Consider the following 17,627-nt stretch of genomic DNA (forward strand, 5'->3'; position numbering starts at 1 on the left):
CAGCTATGTCAATCTTTTTAGAGAAAAAGTGGAGTAACTCATATACCTTGTTAGGATAGTCTGTTTGCAAGGCTTGATTTGTTTGGGGAGAAAAAGCGTAGTAAAAAATAATTACAAAATGGATCTTCACTGATGTAATGATCCATCTTCATTACGTCAGTGTTACTCTTCCCCATGTGAGTAACAATTCAATCTTCAGACCAGTCCCAGAACTCTCCTAATCAGCAGTCTGCTGTAATGCTGTCATGAATTTGCATGTCTGCTTTTTCTGGTGCCCTGTGTGCATTCTATCAGAAAAGGCATTTACTGACATGTCATTGGTGCTGTGTTGATCTTACTGATCTGATTTTGTATGTTTGGTGAAAACACAGCAGTCTTTTACATAAGGCCATCAAGCCTACTGGAAAATTGCAAACTAGGCTATTTTATTTATCTCTTGGCATAGGTGGTATGGTATTGCTGTGTGTTGTGATTGTAAGAAATCTGTTTTGTTGTGTGTTGAATTTTTGGAGCTGTATGGTAGGCTTCTGATAACAGAAAAGCATACTCTAAGAGCAATGGGAATTAGAGATGTTACTGAGATCTCATTAAGCTAAATCTTCTTTATATGTTATGTTTTAGAAAATCTTCATGAGACCCATGGCGAAAGAGAAGGAAGGCCTGTTGCTTTTGATGAGGCAAGGGTGATTACCAATGCCTACTGAAGCACTTTAGATTTGAGATTAGTCTTAAGAATGATTTTTAGCAGTAGGCAAACAGTGGGGAGCTCTGCAGTATTTTGTATTACTTTGAAAATATGAAGAACATTATAGCCAGAACATACAGCAAGTTGTGAATTGTTCCTGTGCATTGTATAAATTTGATTAAATCTTCCTGCTCAGAGCATTTTATAGTCCTTGTTGTTAACCAAAGAAAATGAGATGCAGTTTTCATAAAAGGAAACTCTGCTGTTGAGAAATAAACCATGCATATATTTTTAAAAACAGAGGCCCCTTTTGCTGCTCTGTAGTTAGTGTTTGTCTACTCACAGCAGCTCTCCTGTTTTGTGAAGGAGAGGGAGATGTTGGAAAGTGTGTGAGCTCAGTCTGTGTACCTGGTCTCTGTGCAGAAGAAACTGCCCATGCAGGTGGTGGATGTTGAGATGTCTCTGTGTTTGACATGGTGTAGAACAGTTGGACTGAACTGAGAAGTGGCTTAGTGTTTTGGTGGCCTTCCCAGAGTAATGCATCTTTACCATTCATCTTACTCTCCAGTTCCTGAGCCTCATGACTGGCAGTCAAAGCTTGGCCTCCCCTTTTTAGTTTGTTCTGTTGTAAAATTGTCCCTATTTCATGATGAAAAATGATGGAAGCCTAGAGTCTGCAATGACTCTGTTCCAAATACTTTTTCCCTATTTCTTCTTTTTTTTAACCCCTCTCTTAGGTAAATATGTAGTAATTTCTCTCAATACTTCTAACAGTATTTTAACTTGTAGTGGTGTATATCTTGTTTACAAGGACACCAAAACAGTGTCTAGAAATGGCTCTAGGCTGTAGTTCCAATGTCATCAACCTCTTCATAACTAAACTTGTTACTGCAGGGGGAGAAGGAAGACTGTGATTGCTAGAAATGTGGTCAGACAGTATAATGCCACCAAAGTAAGCCCTGACTCAACACTGAAGAGCTGCACAAGTCAAGAAGAGCTGTATCCATTGGTACAGTGTATCAGTCCAAGCCAATCTCTTTTTCAGTAATAGCTCCCAACTCATTCCTGAATGCAGCAGTCATACAAGTGATTTGTTTGTCTTCCTGTTTTGTTATTTTTGATTTGCAAACCAAAACATCCAATTTATTCTCTGCCATATTTCTACAAAATTGCATGCCTTGAATGCTCACTTACTTGATTGCTTGAAAGCTTTCATCTGTAGAGTTTGGCTGTTTAATTTGTATGCTCATGGTTGTTATTTTGTCTGAATTTGGAGTTCAGCTTTGAATGCACTGGTTTTTTTTACTCTTTTTATGTATTTTACTTTGGGTGCATCAAGGATTTCTGTCAAAATCTGTATTACAATATGTTTTATATTGCTTAAAATATTCCTATTTTCTGCTGGTCCCTGCGTGTGCATGCTCTTCCAAGACATCAGCTAGACCAAATAGAATTCCATTTGTTCTTTTTTGTGTGTGTGCATGCCATTTTGAGATAAGGTGTGGGTTTAGGTGGTAGAAACCACAAAGAAGAGTTTCGGCTTTTGCGAGATTTTTGTTTTTAATGCCTTCTTTTTTATTGTTTGCTTTCTACTTGCATACCCCTTTGCCAGCAGAACAATTGCAATGTCCCCCCCTCCCCCCCCCCCAGCTTTTTGTTTTTGACACTGTAGGGCATAGGAATAAGCATGACAAGGACAATACCTCTGCAGTATTCAAATAAGCATCTTTTGTTCCTACAGAAATTTTAGAATTCCTGCAGATTTCTATCATTGTAAAGAAATCTGTGACTAGTTACCTGGGGCTGTTGACAATGTATAGTTTAAGGGTGGCTTTATTTGGTATCTCTACTCTAAGGTTTCTGTAGCAGATTTAACAGAAAGGGACAAATTCCACCAAACTCCGGTTCGTTAATGGGAATACTCTTCTGATTAATGAGAATAGTGAATAGGATAGATTAAAAAATAAAAGTTAAAATCCCACCATGTTGTATGACTTTGGTGTTGTTCCAATATAAATGACTCAGCTTTTGGTGATTCCTGATAGGGAATCTATGCCTTCCAGCATAGGGATTTCATAAAGATAGAATTGATTTTGTCAGTGCTAAGTGACATTATATTATAGGCAAACACATTGTTATTCTGGCAGAAGATGAATGGTATTAGTAAAATGTAGCAACCTAAGGAAAAGTGGAGTCAGATTCTTGGGCAGAATAGGTAGATGTATATACTTAATGACGAGAGAGGGGGGGAAAGGTGAACAACTATGAAATAGAGAGGGAAAATTGCTCTTAAAAGATTAATGTGTCCTCTCATTTCTTTAAAAAAACCCCAAAATACCCTAAAACTATCTCCCCTCCAAAAAAAACCCCTTGTTTGCTTTTGTTTTAGAAAATCTAATGAGGCCCCTTAAGAACTATGGAATCGCATGGTGAGCATATGTTTTTATTTAAATCAAGTTTCTTTTCAGATGTACTTGATACTGTGCTGTAAAGCTCAAGTTTTTGCCTTAATGTTTCAGCATGTCTATGGGTTTCTTGATAGAAGAGACTGCCCCAGTTGTGTGGAGAGGGCTGATGGTAATGTCAGCTGTTGAAAAATTGTTGAGACAGGTAAGGCTTAGTTATGTATTTCTGCTTCAAAGTAATCAGTTGTTTTAAAATGCATTTAACTGATACATGAGTGTCCATGACATTATTTCATATGTTAGTGGTGAGTATTCTTGTGTCTTGGTCTTTTTAAATTCAGGTGAAGGGGAAAATTGATACTTTTGTGTTTGCCTATACCCCTCAAACAGAGCTGTTGTTCTATGCCTTTAATGAGTGAATTACCCCAATTTGCCTTCCTTCTCATTCCTTTTCATGTTTCTTTATGCAGTTGTTTTAAAAAAGAGGCATTTTGAAGTTGCCTAAGTATTTCAATGTATATATGTAGATATCTATGCATATCTACAGCTGTATTCCCTTATGTGCTTGTTAATTCACCAGCACTAAGAATTCTTGGATGGCATTTGATGTGACAGGTACAGGAAAATCATTAGCTACAATCTCTGTGTAATGCAGATAGATTGTTAGTTAATAAATTTTCTGGCTTGTAGATGTAGGCTGACTTCTTTATTCTGTGGCAGATTTTTTTTTCTTTAATTGTGAAGAGATCTGTGAAGTGCTAATGAGACAAACAGCTGAAAAAATGCATTAAGGTTGCATGTTTAGACTTTGAAGTGACCCAGATTGTTCACAGCCAACATCCATTCTAGGGATCTACTGTATACAGCCTGGAGATCACAAGGTTGCTGTATGTCTTCTTTAAATGCTTCCAAATATTGTGCTCCTTTAATAACTGAAAACAATTTTTTCAGCATTTTTCCATTTTTACTGAATTCTCTGTTAACACAGATTTTAGAATAGTGGCACTTACTGCTCTGGTCAGAAAAACCACACATCTGCCAAAATTTCAGGAGGAACATCTTTGGCTAGAATTGACCTTTAAAAGTAAGGGGTATCCGCGCCAATAGCTGTGGAGACCATTCTCACGTGTTTGTGTGCTGTGTTGCGCTGGCTGGCTCAGGAAACTAGGATGTAAAACCTTGAAGGTAGAACTGAAGGTAGCACCTGCTGTGTTGGCATGCTGTGCCCTGGGAGACGGGAGGCTGGCAGGCCCTGCAGTGCTGTTGCTCAGTCAGCGGTGTCCCAGATGGGCAGTGTGTGCCAGCATCCTTGTGCAGGGTGTGGGGGATGCTGTGTAATGAGCTCGCTGCTCCCTAGCAACCAGTGCAGTTACACGCTGGCCAGCCATGCTGTGGGAACCAGACAAGTCCATTAATGCTCAGGGCATCGCTGATTTTCCTGGCAGTGAAACCTAAGCTGTGAAAGAGGAAGGCTTTATGGCTAAATTTCTCCTGCCCACATGCATTTTGCTTTTGCATAATGATCAGGATAGTCTTAAATCTGAGCTGGAAAAAGTTTGCATCTCTTCCTTTGAAAAGAAGGTCACAGGGAAAATCAGTGGGTCTGTCTTATGTCCAGGTGGCTTTAAGGAAAGAATGTGTTTTCCAGACTGAGATGTGCTATTTTGTTTTTAAAAATTGTAATCTCCCTTCTGCACTTATCAGCCAGTCTCAGGAATGGATTAACTGTAGGACCAATAGTTTAATAACCTTGGACACCTGAACAAGAGAGAACCACAACATATGATGATCCTTTTAAAGATACTGTCATTCTGTTTTATGTAAGAAAAAATTTTGTGGTCTGTTGGGGACTTCAAAAATTTTTCTTGTTTTCTCTTTATCTGTTCTGGTTGGTCTTAGCTATTACCTCTTGTTTAACAGGATAAAGTTGCTTGTAAAAGTAAAGTACTTCTGCTTGTATTTAACTTCCTAAAACCATATTCTTAAGAAATAGCTTATCTGATTAGCTGCATAGAAACCATTTAAATTAGCTCCCTAATCTAGATTTGTAGTATAATGGGGGGAGTCCCTATGCATTCAGACAAGCTGATAAAATACTAAGTTCTTAAAATAATTAATTCACCCTGACAGAACACATAGATGTTCCCAGACTTTTGCCCTAAAAGCACTGGTGGTATTTCATATTTGTGTTTACGGTTAGATGGTGGAGAGGTTTTTTATTTGTTTGATAGCATCAAGACTATGCATTCATTCTGTGAATAATTTTGGATGCATTTTCTTTTTTTCTTCCATATGAAACAATCTGTTTTCCAGAGTTCATCATGCTTCAGATACTGCAGTAAAGCATTTGAATTGCTTACTTTCCGAATTCTGTAATGGGGAGTTGTTGACTCATAAATATGTGTGCCTGTAATGAGTGTTTAAATGCTTCTCTTACACTTGGAACTTGCAAAAATTTATGTAATTGTTACTTTGTTAAATATATACATAATGCTTTTTGTATATATGTACTGCATGTGGTCTCACTCTTTGTAATACAGGTTTGTTGCGTAGTGTCAGACTACGTAGATAACAGACAGTAATAGTAAAGTATTGAGCAGTGAGTGCTTGATGTTTCTTTGGTAATGCATATCTCATGGGCAAGAGTGGTGTTCTGCAACACATCATATTGTTCTCCTTTAGCAGAATTTGAAAGAAATGTGCTTTTTAGTACCAAGCAAAGTAAACAGTTTAGGATACTATATTACCTACATTACCTATATATTGATGTATCTGTATCAAATTAGTATATAAATGAAAATATGTAGCATATTGATTCTATAACAAAAGAATTGGTCAATAGAAAAGAAGGAAAGTGATGATTTTAATCTATTGAAAGAACAAGAAATACAGAAGGAAATTTTCGTTTTCACCTGTTGTGAAAGTGAGTTGCAAACAGTAATTGAACATTTAATCTTTATAAACATATTCATAACTCTTTCTGTTAAATATATCTCTAGTTTATAAATTACCCAATTTTTTTTTGTGGCTGAGAAGTGATTTCTTTGTTTACATAAGATGTACTTTAGGCCCATTTACACCTTTAGGATGGTCTATCACTTTACGTGGGTTTTAACTCTTATTTCCTTGTCACAGTTACCTTCATGTAAAAAGTCTTTCACTTCTGTTAACACTTCTTTTGAATCTTGCATGCCTGTTGGTGAGATAGAAGTTTTAAGTTTTAGATGTCTCTTCTTGGAAGATATAATGGATGTCTCGGTAAGAAAGCTTTGATGGCTCTCCAGTGCCATCCATAGCACTGGGCTTTTTCTATGCAGTTTGCACTTCACTTGAGAAGCTGCCTACTCTTTCGTCTAGTCCCATTTACTTTGTTCCTTTACTCTCTGTATCTTGACTCAGTGTGATGGTATTTGGTTCAGATTAAACAACCTACCTTAAAATGCATCATTTTGCTGTGTGTGTTGTGGGAGTGACTTATGATTAACCTTTAGGCTAAGCACAGTCAAGATACAATATTTTTTGAGAGTTGCCTAAAGCCTGTACTTGAAAAGCTGTTGAAATAAGTATCAAGGAGGTAGCTAAAAACCTTAGACATACAAAGATTATTAAAAAAAAAGACAAGGCAAGCAAAACTTGCTCTCTGATTTGAACTGCTTTTTCAACAGGGATTTCAAATACCATTACCACTGTCCCATACTCTGTATGGCAACACATACACTCTGTATTTTCTAGCACCATTCTCTTTTCTGCCTTAGGGCATCTTGGCAGTTGAGTGGCGAAAGAACAATTAGAAGGATGCCAATACAAACCTGCTGTATCTCTTGGAAAATGTGGCAATTATTCTGCCAAAAGGCTCTGAGAAAGGAAGTGGAACTGTGCTGACTGCCAATTTACTATCTGCTGTACTCATACAAGCAATACAAATGGAGGGGGTTTCTTGTTTAGGGAGTAATCAGTAAAACTTCTGATATTCAAGATAGCAAGTGTTGGTTTCTCTAATCTTGAATTCACTATCTTATTCTCTGTGTTACCTAGCTGAACTATCAGCAGAGAAGGAAAAAAATTCGATATTCTGCACACAAGTCTGCTTCTCTTTTTAAAAAATCAAATAAAAATGTAACTACAGATAAAATGCAAGAGCATACTTTATTATGTAGTATTCTCCTTGTATCTTTGTCCTATCAATAGATAAAGTTATATCACCTCTGGAAGCAAGTGCTGCCTGCACAACATGGATTAGAGATACCAGCAGTTCTGTTTTATGTGAACAGTCCCCTTGACACTAGCCTAGAAATCTGCTCTTTTTTCAAGGCATGACTCTCAGGTTGATTAACACCCTCAGTAGGATCTCCTACTCTGACATGATATTTTAACCAATGTTTTTGCTAGGCTAGTCAGATCTTAAGAGGCAGGACTGTTGTACTTCTTCCTTATCATAGTTTTCAAGAGTATCCAGAATACTTTATGCATCTTTGGTTGTATTATGGCTATGAAGCAGAGCCTCAGTGCTGCTAAGTGTTTGTGAATCCTAAAGGTTCCTTTGGTGTACTTGATAAGGATGAAGCCCTGTTCCCAGACAGACAACGTTTTTCCTGCAATGGCTTAATTCCAGTGAGTCTCTAAAATACGCTTATTATCATCAAATTGCAATTTCTCCAACTCTTTCTTTCTGCTTATTTTAGCACCACTTTAGTTTCTGTTTTAGTCAAGGTCTGTATTGAAAGAAAATTTAAAAAATCCTTAAGTTTCACTGGGAAGGATATAACTAGAAAGGAAAAATACAGGGAAGTCAGCAGAAAGCAAATTAAATAAAACTTCCAATGCAGAGCCATTGCGCATCAGCAAAAGGAAGTGGAGCCTTGCATTTTGATGCATGGGCAGGCTTTATGCCCTGTAAATTTATGTTGAAAACCATAAATTAAGCAGAAGGGTTGAAGTTATTTTATTAGCTAATTCAGAGCTGAATAGGGCTGTAGTCTAAAGATTCAGCCTCACCCTTTAAAAAAATTTGAACTCGGTTTGTGATTATTTAATCTGTACATAATTTGGAAAATTTGGCTAGCAGTGAGGACTGTGTGTGCTACTTTCTTTCAAATTCAGCTTGTGCCAGAGGTAGTGATGGCAGTAATCATATAGTGGAAGGTGTGAATGTATGTATATGTGCTTGGACCTTTTTTGTAGCATAATTCTCTGATGCTCAGTCATCATGCATAGGTAGCTGTAGAGTATATCATGTTGTCATGGTGAAGAAAATTAACTCTACTGCAGCCAGAACCAACACTCATACGTTATAGGGAGTAGATAAATAGTATTTAAAATATTGAGCAGACTATGGGTTTTAGTATCTTGGCATTTCAAGAGCCTATATGAGAAAGCCACCATAAAAGCAACTATTGTGTGAATAGAACAGTAAAAACTGATGTTTAAAGATTCGGGATTAAGGTAACTTGGAAACCAAGTAGTATTTGGTTTTTAGAAAGCAAGTACTATGGAGACTATCTTGTTTTGGGTTTCTTGTCAGTCTGCAGTGACTCATCTCTGTAGAGGAGATTATAGATATTCAATACTGTTTTTGTTTGAGGGACATTATTTGGTAAATTCCTGCAGGAGGAGTACAGGTGACCTGGTGCCTGATAAGTAACAGCTCTGTTAATTACCCAATACAGCCTTGTCCCTGATGAGTCACAGCCATATCCAATAAAGATAAGTGTGATAAAAGGGAGTGGGTTAGCTGCTGAGAGGAGAATCATGAAAGAGGATGAACCTTGAGGAAGAGGGAACTAGAGAATTATGAAGAAGGAGGCTCCTGGGGAGAGAGAATCCCTGCTGTGAGGTCAGTGTGGGTCTGCAGTCAGAGCCTGTTGTTGGAACCTGCAGTCACAGTCTAGCTGGGTAAAAGCCTGCAGTCAGAGTCTGCAAACCAATACCTGCAGTCAGAGTTTAGCAGAAATAACCAGCAGTGAGAGGCTGCAAGGGAAACCTCCAGCAGGAGCTTGCTGCAACCAGAGTCAGTGAATGGTTGGAGTCAGGATGGCTGAGCTGTAAAGAGGAATGAACCAGGACCCTCTTCATGATGTGATAAACAAGAAGTCTGTGTCTTGACTCATTTCTGCCCTCTAACAAGAGGGCTGCTGTGACAAATTCCTACATGCAGTTGCTACTATTTGAGAAGTGTGTGTGTTGTTATTGGTATAATCCTTTACACCATTTCCATTGGAGAGGTTACAGGTATAGATTGGGGCCAAAATTTCTTTAAGTGTGAGTTATTTAGCTGTATGTTAATGCTGCACTTGAGAAGACAAAAATAGATGAGGTATGGAGAGCAAATGTAATACCTAGCAAAATAGCTACCTTGCTGCCACTGTCTGTTTTACTGTGCACATTCTAGGCAGCAGAATGGTCTGTATATGGTGTATATGTAGACATCAGTCCAATTTTGTTTGGCATGTGTGTACATAACCCTCTTGTGTTGTAACTCATAAATTTTTCAGCCTGTAAATTTCTAGCTTTGCACTGCCTTGTGTCTGTGTGTATAAATGCATTTCTTGTAAATGGGACAATGGAAAAACTAGGGGAAAGCTTTCCACATTAGGAGGAATGCTTCGTATTTGAGTGGAAGCAATAAACAACAAGAACGTAGTTACTGAAGTAGTTAAGTACTACATGCTGAGCCATCTGCCTGATTGGTTAGTGTGGTTTCCTAAGAGTTGTCCTTTGGCTTCTATTTGTGACCATGTATTGTTTTTTGCCTTACATTTTTGGGACCATGGAAATTTCATTCTGTGTTTGTGCAGTGTTCAGCACTGTAGAGTTATCATTTTATGTGAGAGATGCAGAGACATACAAAGACTAGTATTTACAACTTCCAAATCAATACAAACATTTTTCTTTGTTACTTTTTTATAGTTATAAAATAAATTTATAAAACCATTTCTCTTTTGAGCACAATGTATTCTGTGTTCTTGGTTCTCAGTGTCTATGCGTGTGAATGACATATGTCTGTTTAGAATGCCTGAGATGAATGTGAATGTATCACTGCAATTCACCATGACTGGTATTCTTCAGAACCTAATTGTCTTTTGCAGATACCTATGCAATTGCTTAGCTTTTGATTGTATGGGCTACCTTGCCTGTATATTCTCCAGCAAAGAGCTATCAAGGTGATACTGGGGGGTCAAGCATGTAATGTGCAAAGAGACACTGAGGAACTGGGTTTATTTTGTTTGGAGACAGTTCAAGGGAGATATGAACTGCTGTCTTGGACTGCCTAATGGATACATACAGAGAAAATGAAAGTAGATTCTTTGTGGATGTGCACATTAATAACAAAGAGGTCATGAATGTACATTGCAATATGTAGTAAGAAATGTGAGGGGGTGTTGGTGGTTTCCTTTTTACACTTGAAGCAATTGCGTGTCAGAACAGGTTGTCAGTAGAGATTCTTGGAACTTTTTTGGAAGATACTAAGAACTCACTTGGGCTAGAGTCTGAGTAACGTGCTCTAAGTTGTTTCTGCTTTGTGCAGACAGAGATCCCCGAGGTCCTTCAGACCTAAGTTGTTCTGTGAATCTGGGATTAGCTCTGAAATTTGCTTCCCGCTGCCTATTTGACTGTCGGTCTGTAACTCCATTGAAGCTCAGAGAGAAGAAAATGGTTCTGCCTTCCAGAAATCATTGGTTAGAGCACTTAGTCAAAACCTAAACGGAATGTAGGTGTCTCTCTAATATGACTGCCGTAATCACTAAGCGGGGGAGTCATACAATTAAGTGTTGCAGTCAAATGAGTGTGTTTCAACATCATGACTGAGACCATCCTTTCCTCAGCAGCATTTGTCTCTTTAGACTGTAGAGGTGCTGACATGGAGACATAAGTCAAACACAAATAGGCCTTATCTCTTGAATGAGCAACCTTAATATGAACTATGAAAAAAATAGAAGAAATACATTTTTTTCTTTTTCTGTCATACCTCTTTATAGAAGTACCTTGATCTAGGAGGGGTTTAAAGCACACATTGATGTGCTCTTGAGCACTAAGAATTGAGTAGGGATGGCAAAAAGAAGTTTTGCTGAAGACTTCCCACAGTTTTTTTGCATTAGCTTTAGTAGTTTACTATCTAGGATGCAGGTTTCTATGAAACTCAAACTGAGATCTGGCCATTCTCTGTAGTGCATGGAGAAGCATACATTGATTTTTATCTCTTTGTTTATTTAATTTTGCCATCAGTGTCAGCCCTGAGTAATTTGAAATCTAATTGGACAAAGAAAAATTCAAAGATGGTAGCAAAAGTCATCTTAAAAAAGCAAGTATAGTAGATCTTTTATATCAGATGTTTTTTAGATGAAAGGCAACCAGGAATGAGTGCAGGAGTGGATCCTGGATACATGAATTGAAGGCTACCATGTTTTAAAGTGTTTTCTAAATAGGAATGCTGGTGGTATTTATTTATATGGAAAATTTCCAAATGTGGACTACAGGAGAAACCTAATGCCGCTCTTTTTTTTTTCTCACTAATAAAGGGATCTGCTCTTTCTTTCTAGCTGCTGTAGGTTAGATGCAAAAAGGGAGGTTGGTATTGCTGCAGTGAATATTGGAGTGCCTCAGCAGTTAGTGCCCTGCCTGCAGGAATGGAAATTTAAACCAAAGCCTAGCCTGGAGCTACTGCATACCTGGGGTAGTGGGAATACATCACTTGTCATTCCCAGTGGTACTGTTTGAGGGATTGTTTTTCCTTCCTGGGTTGATCTCTACACTCTTTGGCAATGTTTTAAGGTAATAGGTGCAAACCTTGGATTTTAAGGATAGCAAAAACTTGTCATCCTTTAGATCCATTTCTTAAACAAATTGCAGAAAGTACCCCTTTTGCTGTGTTTCGTCATTTACATGGTAAGTGTCAAAGATGAAATTATTATTATTATTGTGGGCAAAACCTGTCTTATCAGAACAAAATTGAGACAGTGTTGGTGGATGGTAGGGAGTACTGAAATGGGAATTAACTGAGAATGGAATCATTCATGGCCGAGAGGAAGACAATAACAATTTGATGGCTCTGATTTTTTTGTAGCTATATTTTCAGTGACTTGAAAGGATGCCTAGAATAGTAATAGTGAATCAATGCTGAAAATTATCCTTATTGTAAATGTAAAGAGCAAGTGAAGAAGGAGCACTGCTGTGAAGCCAGATGATTTTTTTAATGTGGATTTTATTTTTAAAACTCTTTGGTTTAGGAAGGGAACTATCAAGAGATGAACATTGAAGGCATTTAACTTGCATTTTGGCACTGAATTTTCAAGGCAGGAAAAGAATGAGATGGTGCAATGGGAAATTTTAGCAAAAGGGATAAGAAGCATAAATAGCTCTTTGTTTTTCAACCTTTTGTAGGCTTTTCATGTTCTAGTACAAATGGAAGAGTCTATGCACACTTGTTTGTGTATCAGCAGAAGATAGGTACCAGAAATGTATATGCTTTAGTGCAGATTAATACTGTTCTCCTCTTCCTCTGTTTTGTGTTTTGGCAAATATCCATCCATCTTAGGGTACTTGCTAATTTCAAAACTGACATGTGTTTCACAAAATTCATGTGTTTATCCAATTTATCTCCAAGTAATTGAAGCAGATAGTCAGTAGCAGATACTTACAGTTTACATTTCACAGCACTAAACAAAGCTGCTATATGTATATGCTTATATTATAAACAACAAAGATGTAGTTTTCTGCATATTTGCAGTGCATAATTCTAAAATACAGTACTCCTACTTACAGTGTCACTACAGTGGAAAGTTTGTCAGCTTTTCCACAATAAAAAGATATTTCTTCTGTTTATTTCTTCTATTTTGAGATGCCTCACCCTGAGGTGGACATAGATATGGTTAGTTCAGGCTAAAGTCTGCCACCTTATAGTTTTGGCAAAAGGAAAAAGTTAATCAAAGCAATAGGAGCAGTTGCATCTTTAGAGAGTTGTAAAGCTTTTCTATTTTTATTTTTTGTGATCTACAGTATGGGAATGAAAAGATTCAGACATTTCATCCCTAAACGAAAGACCATTGGTATTATGTATTTGTTCTATTTAGAAAAGTCTTCTGCTATTGGAGGTATTCTGAAAAGAGAAACAAGAGTCAGTAATAAATAGTGACTGAACTACCAGTGCTAAAACTGCACTAGGAAATGCCACTAAGACTGCATCTACAGCTGGAAGATGGTAAACAATAACTCCGAATGCTTGTGAGATTTTTCTCAAGTCTTTAATAAGCTTTCCTTTAAATCAAGGGAGGTCAAGTTTCATTCTCTTGTTTTATCACTGAAATGAAGGAAATTTTTCAAGGGCAAACTAAGATGACCCATTCACACCTTACAAAAAATTTTTAAAAATTCTTATACTCCTTTTTTGTTAAGTTTTTTTTTTTGCTGAGACTAAAGGATAAATAAACTAGTTTCTTCTCTTTCAGAACCAACTTAAATAAATGGAAATCTCTAGACTAATTAATTCTGCACCATAATTCAGCTGTGATGTTGATGTTTAGAAAAGCCTGCTACAGGAATTTGTATATCATCACTAATTTGCTTGTGTTAATAATCACTTTGAAAGGTCCTGTCTGTCCAGAGGACTGCCTTAACCAGTCCCATTCAGTATGTACATATTTAAAGGAAATTATGGTACTTCCTGGAGATCAGAAGCTGAACATGGATGCAGTGATGTACTGGAGCCAGAAGTGTGGGAGATGACAGAAAGCTCTTTCCACTCCTCTGCCCCCCAGTTAGAGTACTTCTGTTGTCACCCTTTGACTCCCGTATTCCTGTGTGTTTTGGGGTGGGTGTGACTGAACGAATATGGGCTTGATTCTTTTTGTTTCCAGCTGAAGCTACAGAACCTGTTCTCTTGCTTTTCTTCCCTTAATGAAGCAGGATCCATACAGCTCCCTGTTGCTTTATTGGCTTGCATTAGCAGCTGATATGAAAAGGGATTATAGTTGCTGAAAGGAATTGACAGTCATAGAAAGAAGTGTTAAGAAAACCAGAAAAACCCAAAGGCATTAGCCAACATCTTATTGCTGAACTGGAAGCATTTGCAGTGAATGTATTTTAAATGTCTTTGAGGATTAAAAAAAAGGCAAAAAAAAAAGCCTAACAGCATAGTGAGAATGTATTTACAGCAAACATTTCTTGGCCTGGTTCCTCAGCTGTCATGGTTATGACTGTGCAGTTACTGCTGCTGTGGGAACAGGCTGGGAAAGTGTTCTCTTTGCTCTGCTTCCAGTAGTCTCATCTCTTGCACACACTGCACAGGTATGCATGTGTCTGCACTCCTTTGCATAAAAAACAAATGCAAAACATGCAACTGTTCTGCTGGGTTTGTTGACTAGACAGGAAGAAATGGCAGAGAGCTCATAGTGTCTCAAAATGGCTGTGGTGGGGTTAGATTTTTTTTTTGCCCTCAAAGTTTTAAAGGAAAGTGTTTTGAGGTTTAAGGTTTCTCTGTGGCAGAGTTCAGAACTTTGTGCTTAAATGGCATCATTCTTGGAAAGAGGGTAGTGATTTAAGCATGATGTGAAGTGTTTGCTAAACAAGAATAGTGGTGGTAGAGGCGTGAGGGAAAGAGAAGGCACTGCTTGTTTTCTTTTTTAAATGAAACTTCCATTATTTATGTAAACTTTTTCAAAAAAAATAGGGGAACCTAATGCTACTCTTCTGCTTTTTCTGTTCTCCTCTACTGATAAGAGGGTTTGTTCTTTGTTTGTAGCTGCTGTAGGCTAGATGCAAAAAGGGACACGAGCATGGCTGTGCTTATGCCTAAAGCTGGTGCACTACCTGCAGGAATGAAACGTTAAACCAAAGCTTAGCTTGGAGTCATTGCCTACCTGGAGTGCTGAGAATACATCCCTTACTTTTCTAAGTGTTATTGAGGGGTTGCTTTGCACTCCTGGAGGTACCTTCAGACTCTTTGGCAATGGCTTAGCAGATTCTTGTTAAGCAGATGCTGTATCTTGGGAGTGCTGAAATTTAGAGCTTAGTGTGGAATAAGTGGAAATTAATGGTCTAAGCTAGTGGGAGTAGGTTTGCCAGGGGGAATTAAGCAGTGCTGAAGATGTTGAGCAAGAGGGTTATAAGGAAAAGCCTGTGGGCTCACTTTCTGTCTCTGTGCTGGATTTCAGCACCTAAATGTAACCTTATTGGACAGCTGTGTGAAGATTTAAAGCCAAAACTGAGCATCTTCTGTCATGTGCCAATATCCTTCTTTCAGCTGAACTTCACAGGCTTATTCACTGTTCATAATAACAGCCTTGGAAGCCTGGACATGAGAGGTGCAAGTTTGGTTATGCTAGCAGTTTAGCATTTCAGGCTGTATTAGCTGCCATCCCAGAGAGTGCCCTGCGGTCACCTCTGCAAGCACCTCTGCACTGCAGCTAGAGAGGCAAGAGTCCTGAGGCCAGGACTAGACCTGTGAAGGGGGAGCATGACCAGGTCTGTGCAGGAAATTCAGTTAACCTGAAGCTTTAGCTTTCCAGGTGAGTACCTCAACTGCTGGCCTTACATAGGATCATGGTGGCTTCTGTAGCTTTTGCATTTTTGCTTACACAGTTTTATCCAGATAAATACCACCTGCCTGGGAAGTGAAAACTCACATATTCCCATTCATAGGTAAGTTCTCTCATATGTCTAATTCTGATACTAAGCTGTTACTATTATAACAGCAGAACCACAGGCTTTGTGATTTTGCTTTTGGTTTGATTCTTCTGTTTTTTAATGGCCAGGTGCTCAGCTTTGTGTTAGGTTCAGTGTTACCAGTGGCAGGTGCATTTAGAGAGTGCCTGCTAGATTGGGCTTGTAAGGCTTGCTCATTTCCCACAAATGTGTGTATAATTAATGGATCCCAAATGGGATTCAGGATGATATTTTGTGCTCAATGGAGACTTTCTGTTTCCCTTTCTGAGCAGTTAAGGTGTTTGGGAGAATGGTTAGCTCCACCAACACAAAGTTGATTTTTGAGCATTTGTTTTCCCATCTTTCAGCCTTTCTTGTTGATCTTTTTGATCAAAATGCAAGTGGAACCTCGCTACCTTGAAATATTGATTAAACTTTGACACATTGTTTAGCATTACACATCAGTTTTACTAAATAGCTATGAAGGTAACTGTATAAACAGCTTTTAAAAATTAATATTGAATTAACATATGTTAAACTGATTGCGCAGACTTATTTCTTTTCTTTTTAATAATCCAGCTTTAATTCTGTCTGTTGGAAGCTGACAGATTGATCCTTCACTCAAACCATCCTCCCATATCTCTTTTGCTCCCAGGAAATAACTGCAGATATCCAAGAATAGCAGCAGGTTTTGTACCAGTATTCTTTGTAGAAAGTGATTATTTCTCACATCCCAAGTGATTGACACAAACGTAAAGTAATTGTGCTTAAGGTACCAGAGATTAGTGTCACGGGGCTTTTTTCCCCCTCCCCCTCCCTAACAAAGAAAAACCTGTTTTTTTGTACTATTTATGAAGCTGTAGAAGGTGTTTCACTTCTTACTGTGTCTTGCTCCATCAATAATACCTTTTAAAGGAAAGAGTATGCTTTCCTAGCAGAATGCTGCCTTTGGAATCCAGCTCTTACTATGCAACTAAAGTGGAAACTCATTTAAAATTCTTTTTCTGCTGGATTTTTTTATTCTGTATTAAAAAACCTATTAAATAAGAACTGGAGCTAAAGCTAAGAAATGAATAAAAATATGAAGACACTCTGTTTGGCACTGATCTCTGGATGTCCCTGAGACTCATGGTATCAGCACCTTCCGCAAAATATTTTAATCGGGTTTAAAATACAAATAGTAACACTTCTATTGTTGCAGATTCATAACTGAGGACACAGGTGAATGCAAAAGCATGGTTTTGTGGGTATAGCAATTATTTTGGCAATCTGTAATTTGACACTTTAGCAGATTATCTGTTGTCTAATTCATTATAAATGCTCTTAATACTCCAGGACTATGACATTCAGCACATCTTTAAACTGTGGCTATGGTATGTGTGTGACAGCAAAATGTATATAGTTTTAAAAACTATTTGTTTTTGTTTTTACATCTTGTATGTCTCTTTAATACCCTTTCTGTGTTCTGCTATTTGTAAGGACAATGTATATCCAATTTTTCTTCCACCTTTCTGACCTAAAGGCAGTTTTTTTGACAGAGAACATATACCAACTTCACAGGCACAGTCCCATAGTCGTAAATCTGCTCTGTTCAGTCTTATACATATTCTTGCTTACATTCTTTTCTCACACTCTTTCATCTTCTTCAATCTTCCTGTAGAGTTGAAAGGTTCTGTATTTTGTGCAGCCCTGTTGTTACTTTGTTGAAAGTATTGATTTTTGTGCTTCGAGATAATTCAAGCAGACTCTCCAACACTGGCTTCATTTGCAAGCGGTGACTTTTTTGAATGCAGTGACTGAGGAAGATACACCTGTGACTTAAAGTACAGAAATTTTGGAAGACAAATTTTAATCCGTATTTGTGAAAAACAGGTTGTTTAAAAAAAAAAAACAACAAGCCA

At 37.8% G+C, this 17,627-nt stretch overlaps 1 protein-coding gene across 5 annotated transcripts in view; it reads left to right on the top strand.

The window, feature by feature from the left end:
• Window positions 1-17,627, top strand: part of NUBPL (NUBP iron-sulfur cluster assembly factor, mitochondrial) — an 80,781-nt gene that overhangs the window by 26,061 nt on the left and 37,093 nt on the right. For 2 of the 5 annotated variants that reach the window (XM_063398882.1, XM_063398883.1), the window contains 2 exons: window positions 3,075-3,114; window positions 3,205-3,295. The exons of 2 other annotated variants lie outside the window; for them this stretch is intronic. In XM_063398882.1, the coding sequence (XP_063254952.1) occupies window positions 3,075-3,114; window positions 3,205-3,295 (131 nt within the window). The remainder of the gene's footprint in view (window positions 1-3,074; window positions 3,115-3,204; window positions 3,296-17,627) is intronic. One more of the 5 variants, XM_063398884.1, reaches the window with a different exon arrangement.

This window comes from Prinia subflava, chromosome 5 (assembly GCF_021018805.1).
Source record: "Prinia subflava isolate CZ2003 ecotype Zambia chromosome 5, Cam_Psub_1.2, whole genome shotgun sequence".
NCBI lineage: Eukaryota > Metazoa > Chordata > Aves > Passeriformes > Cisticolidae > Prinia > Prinia subflava.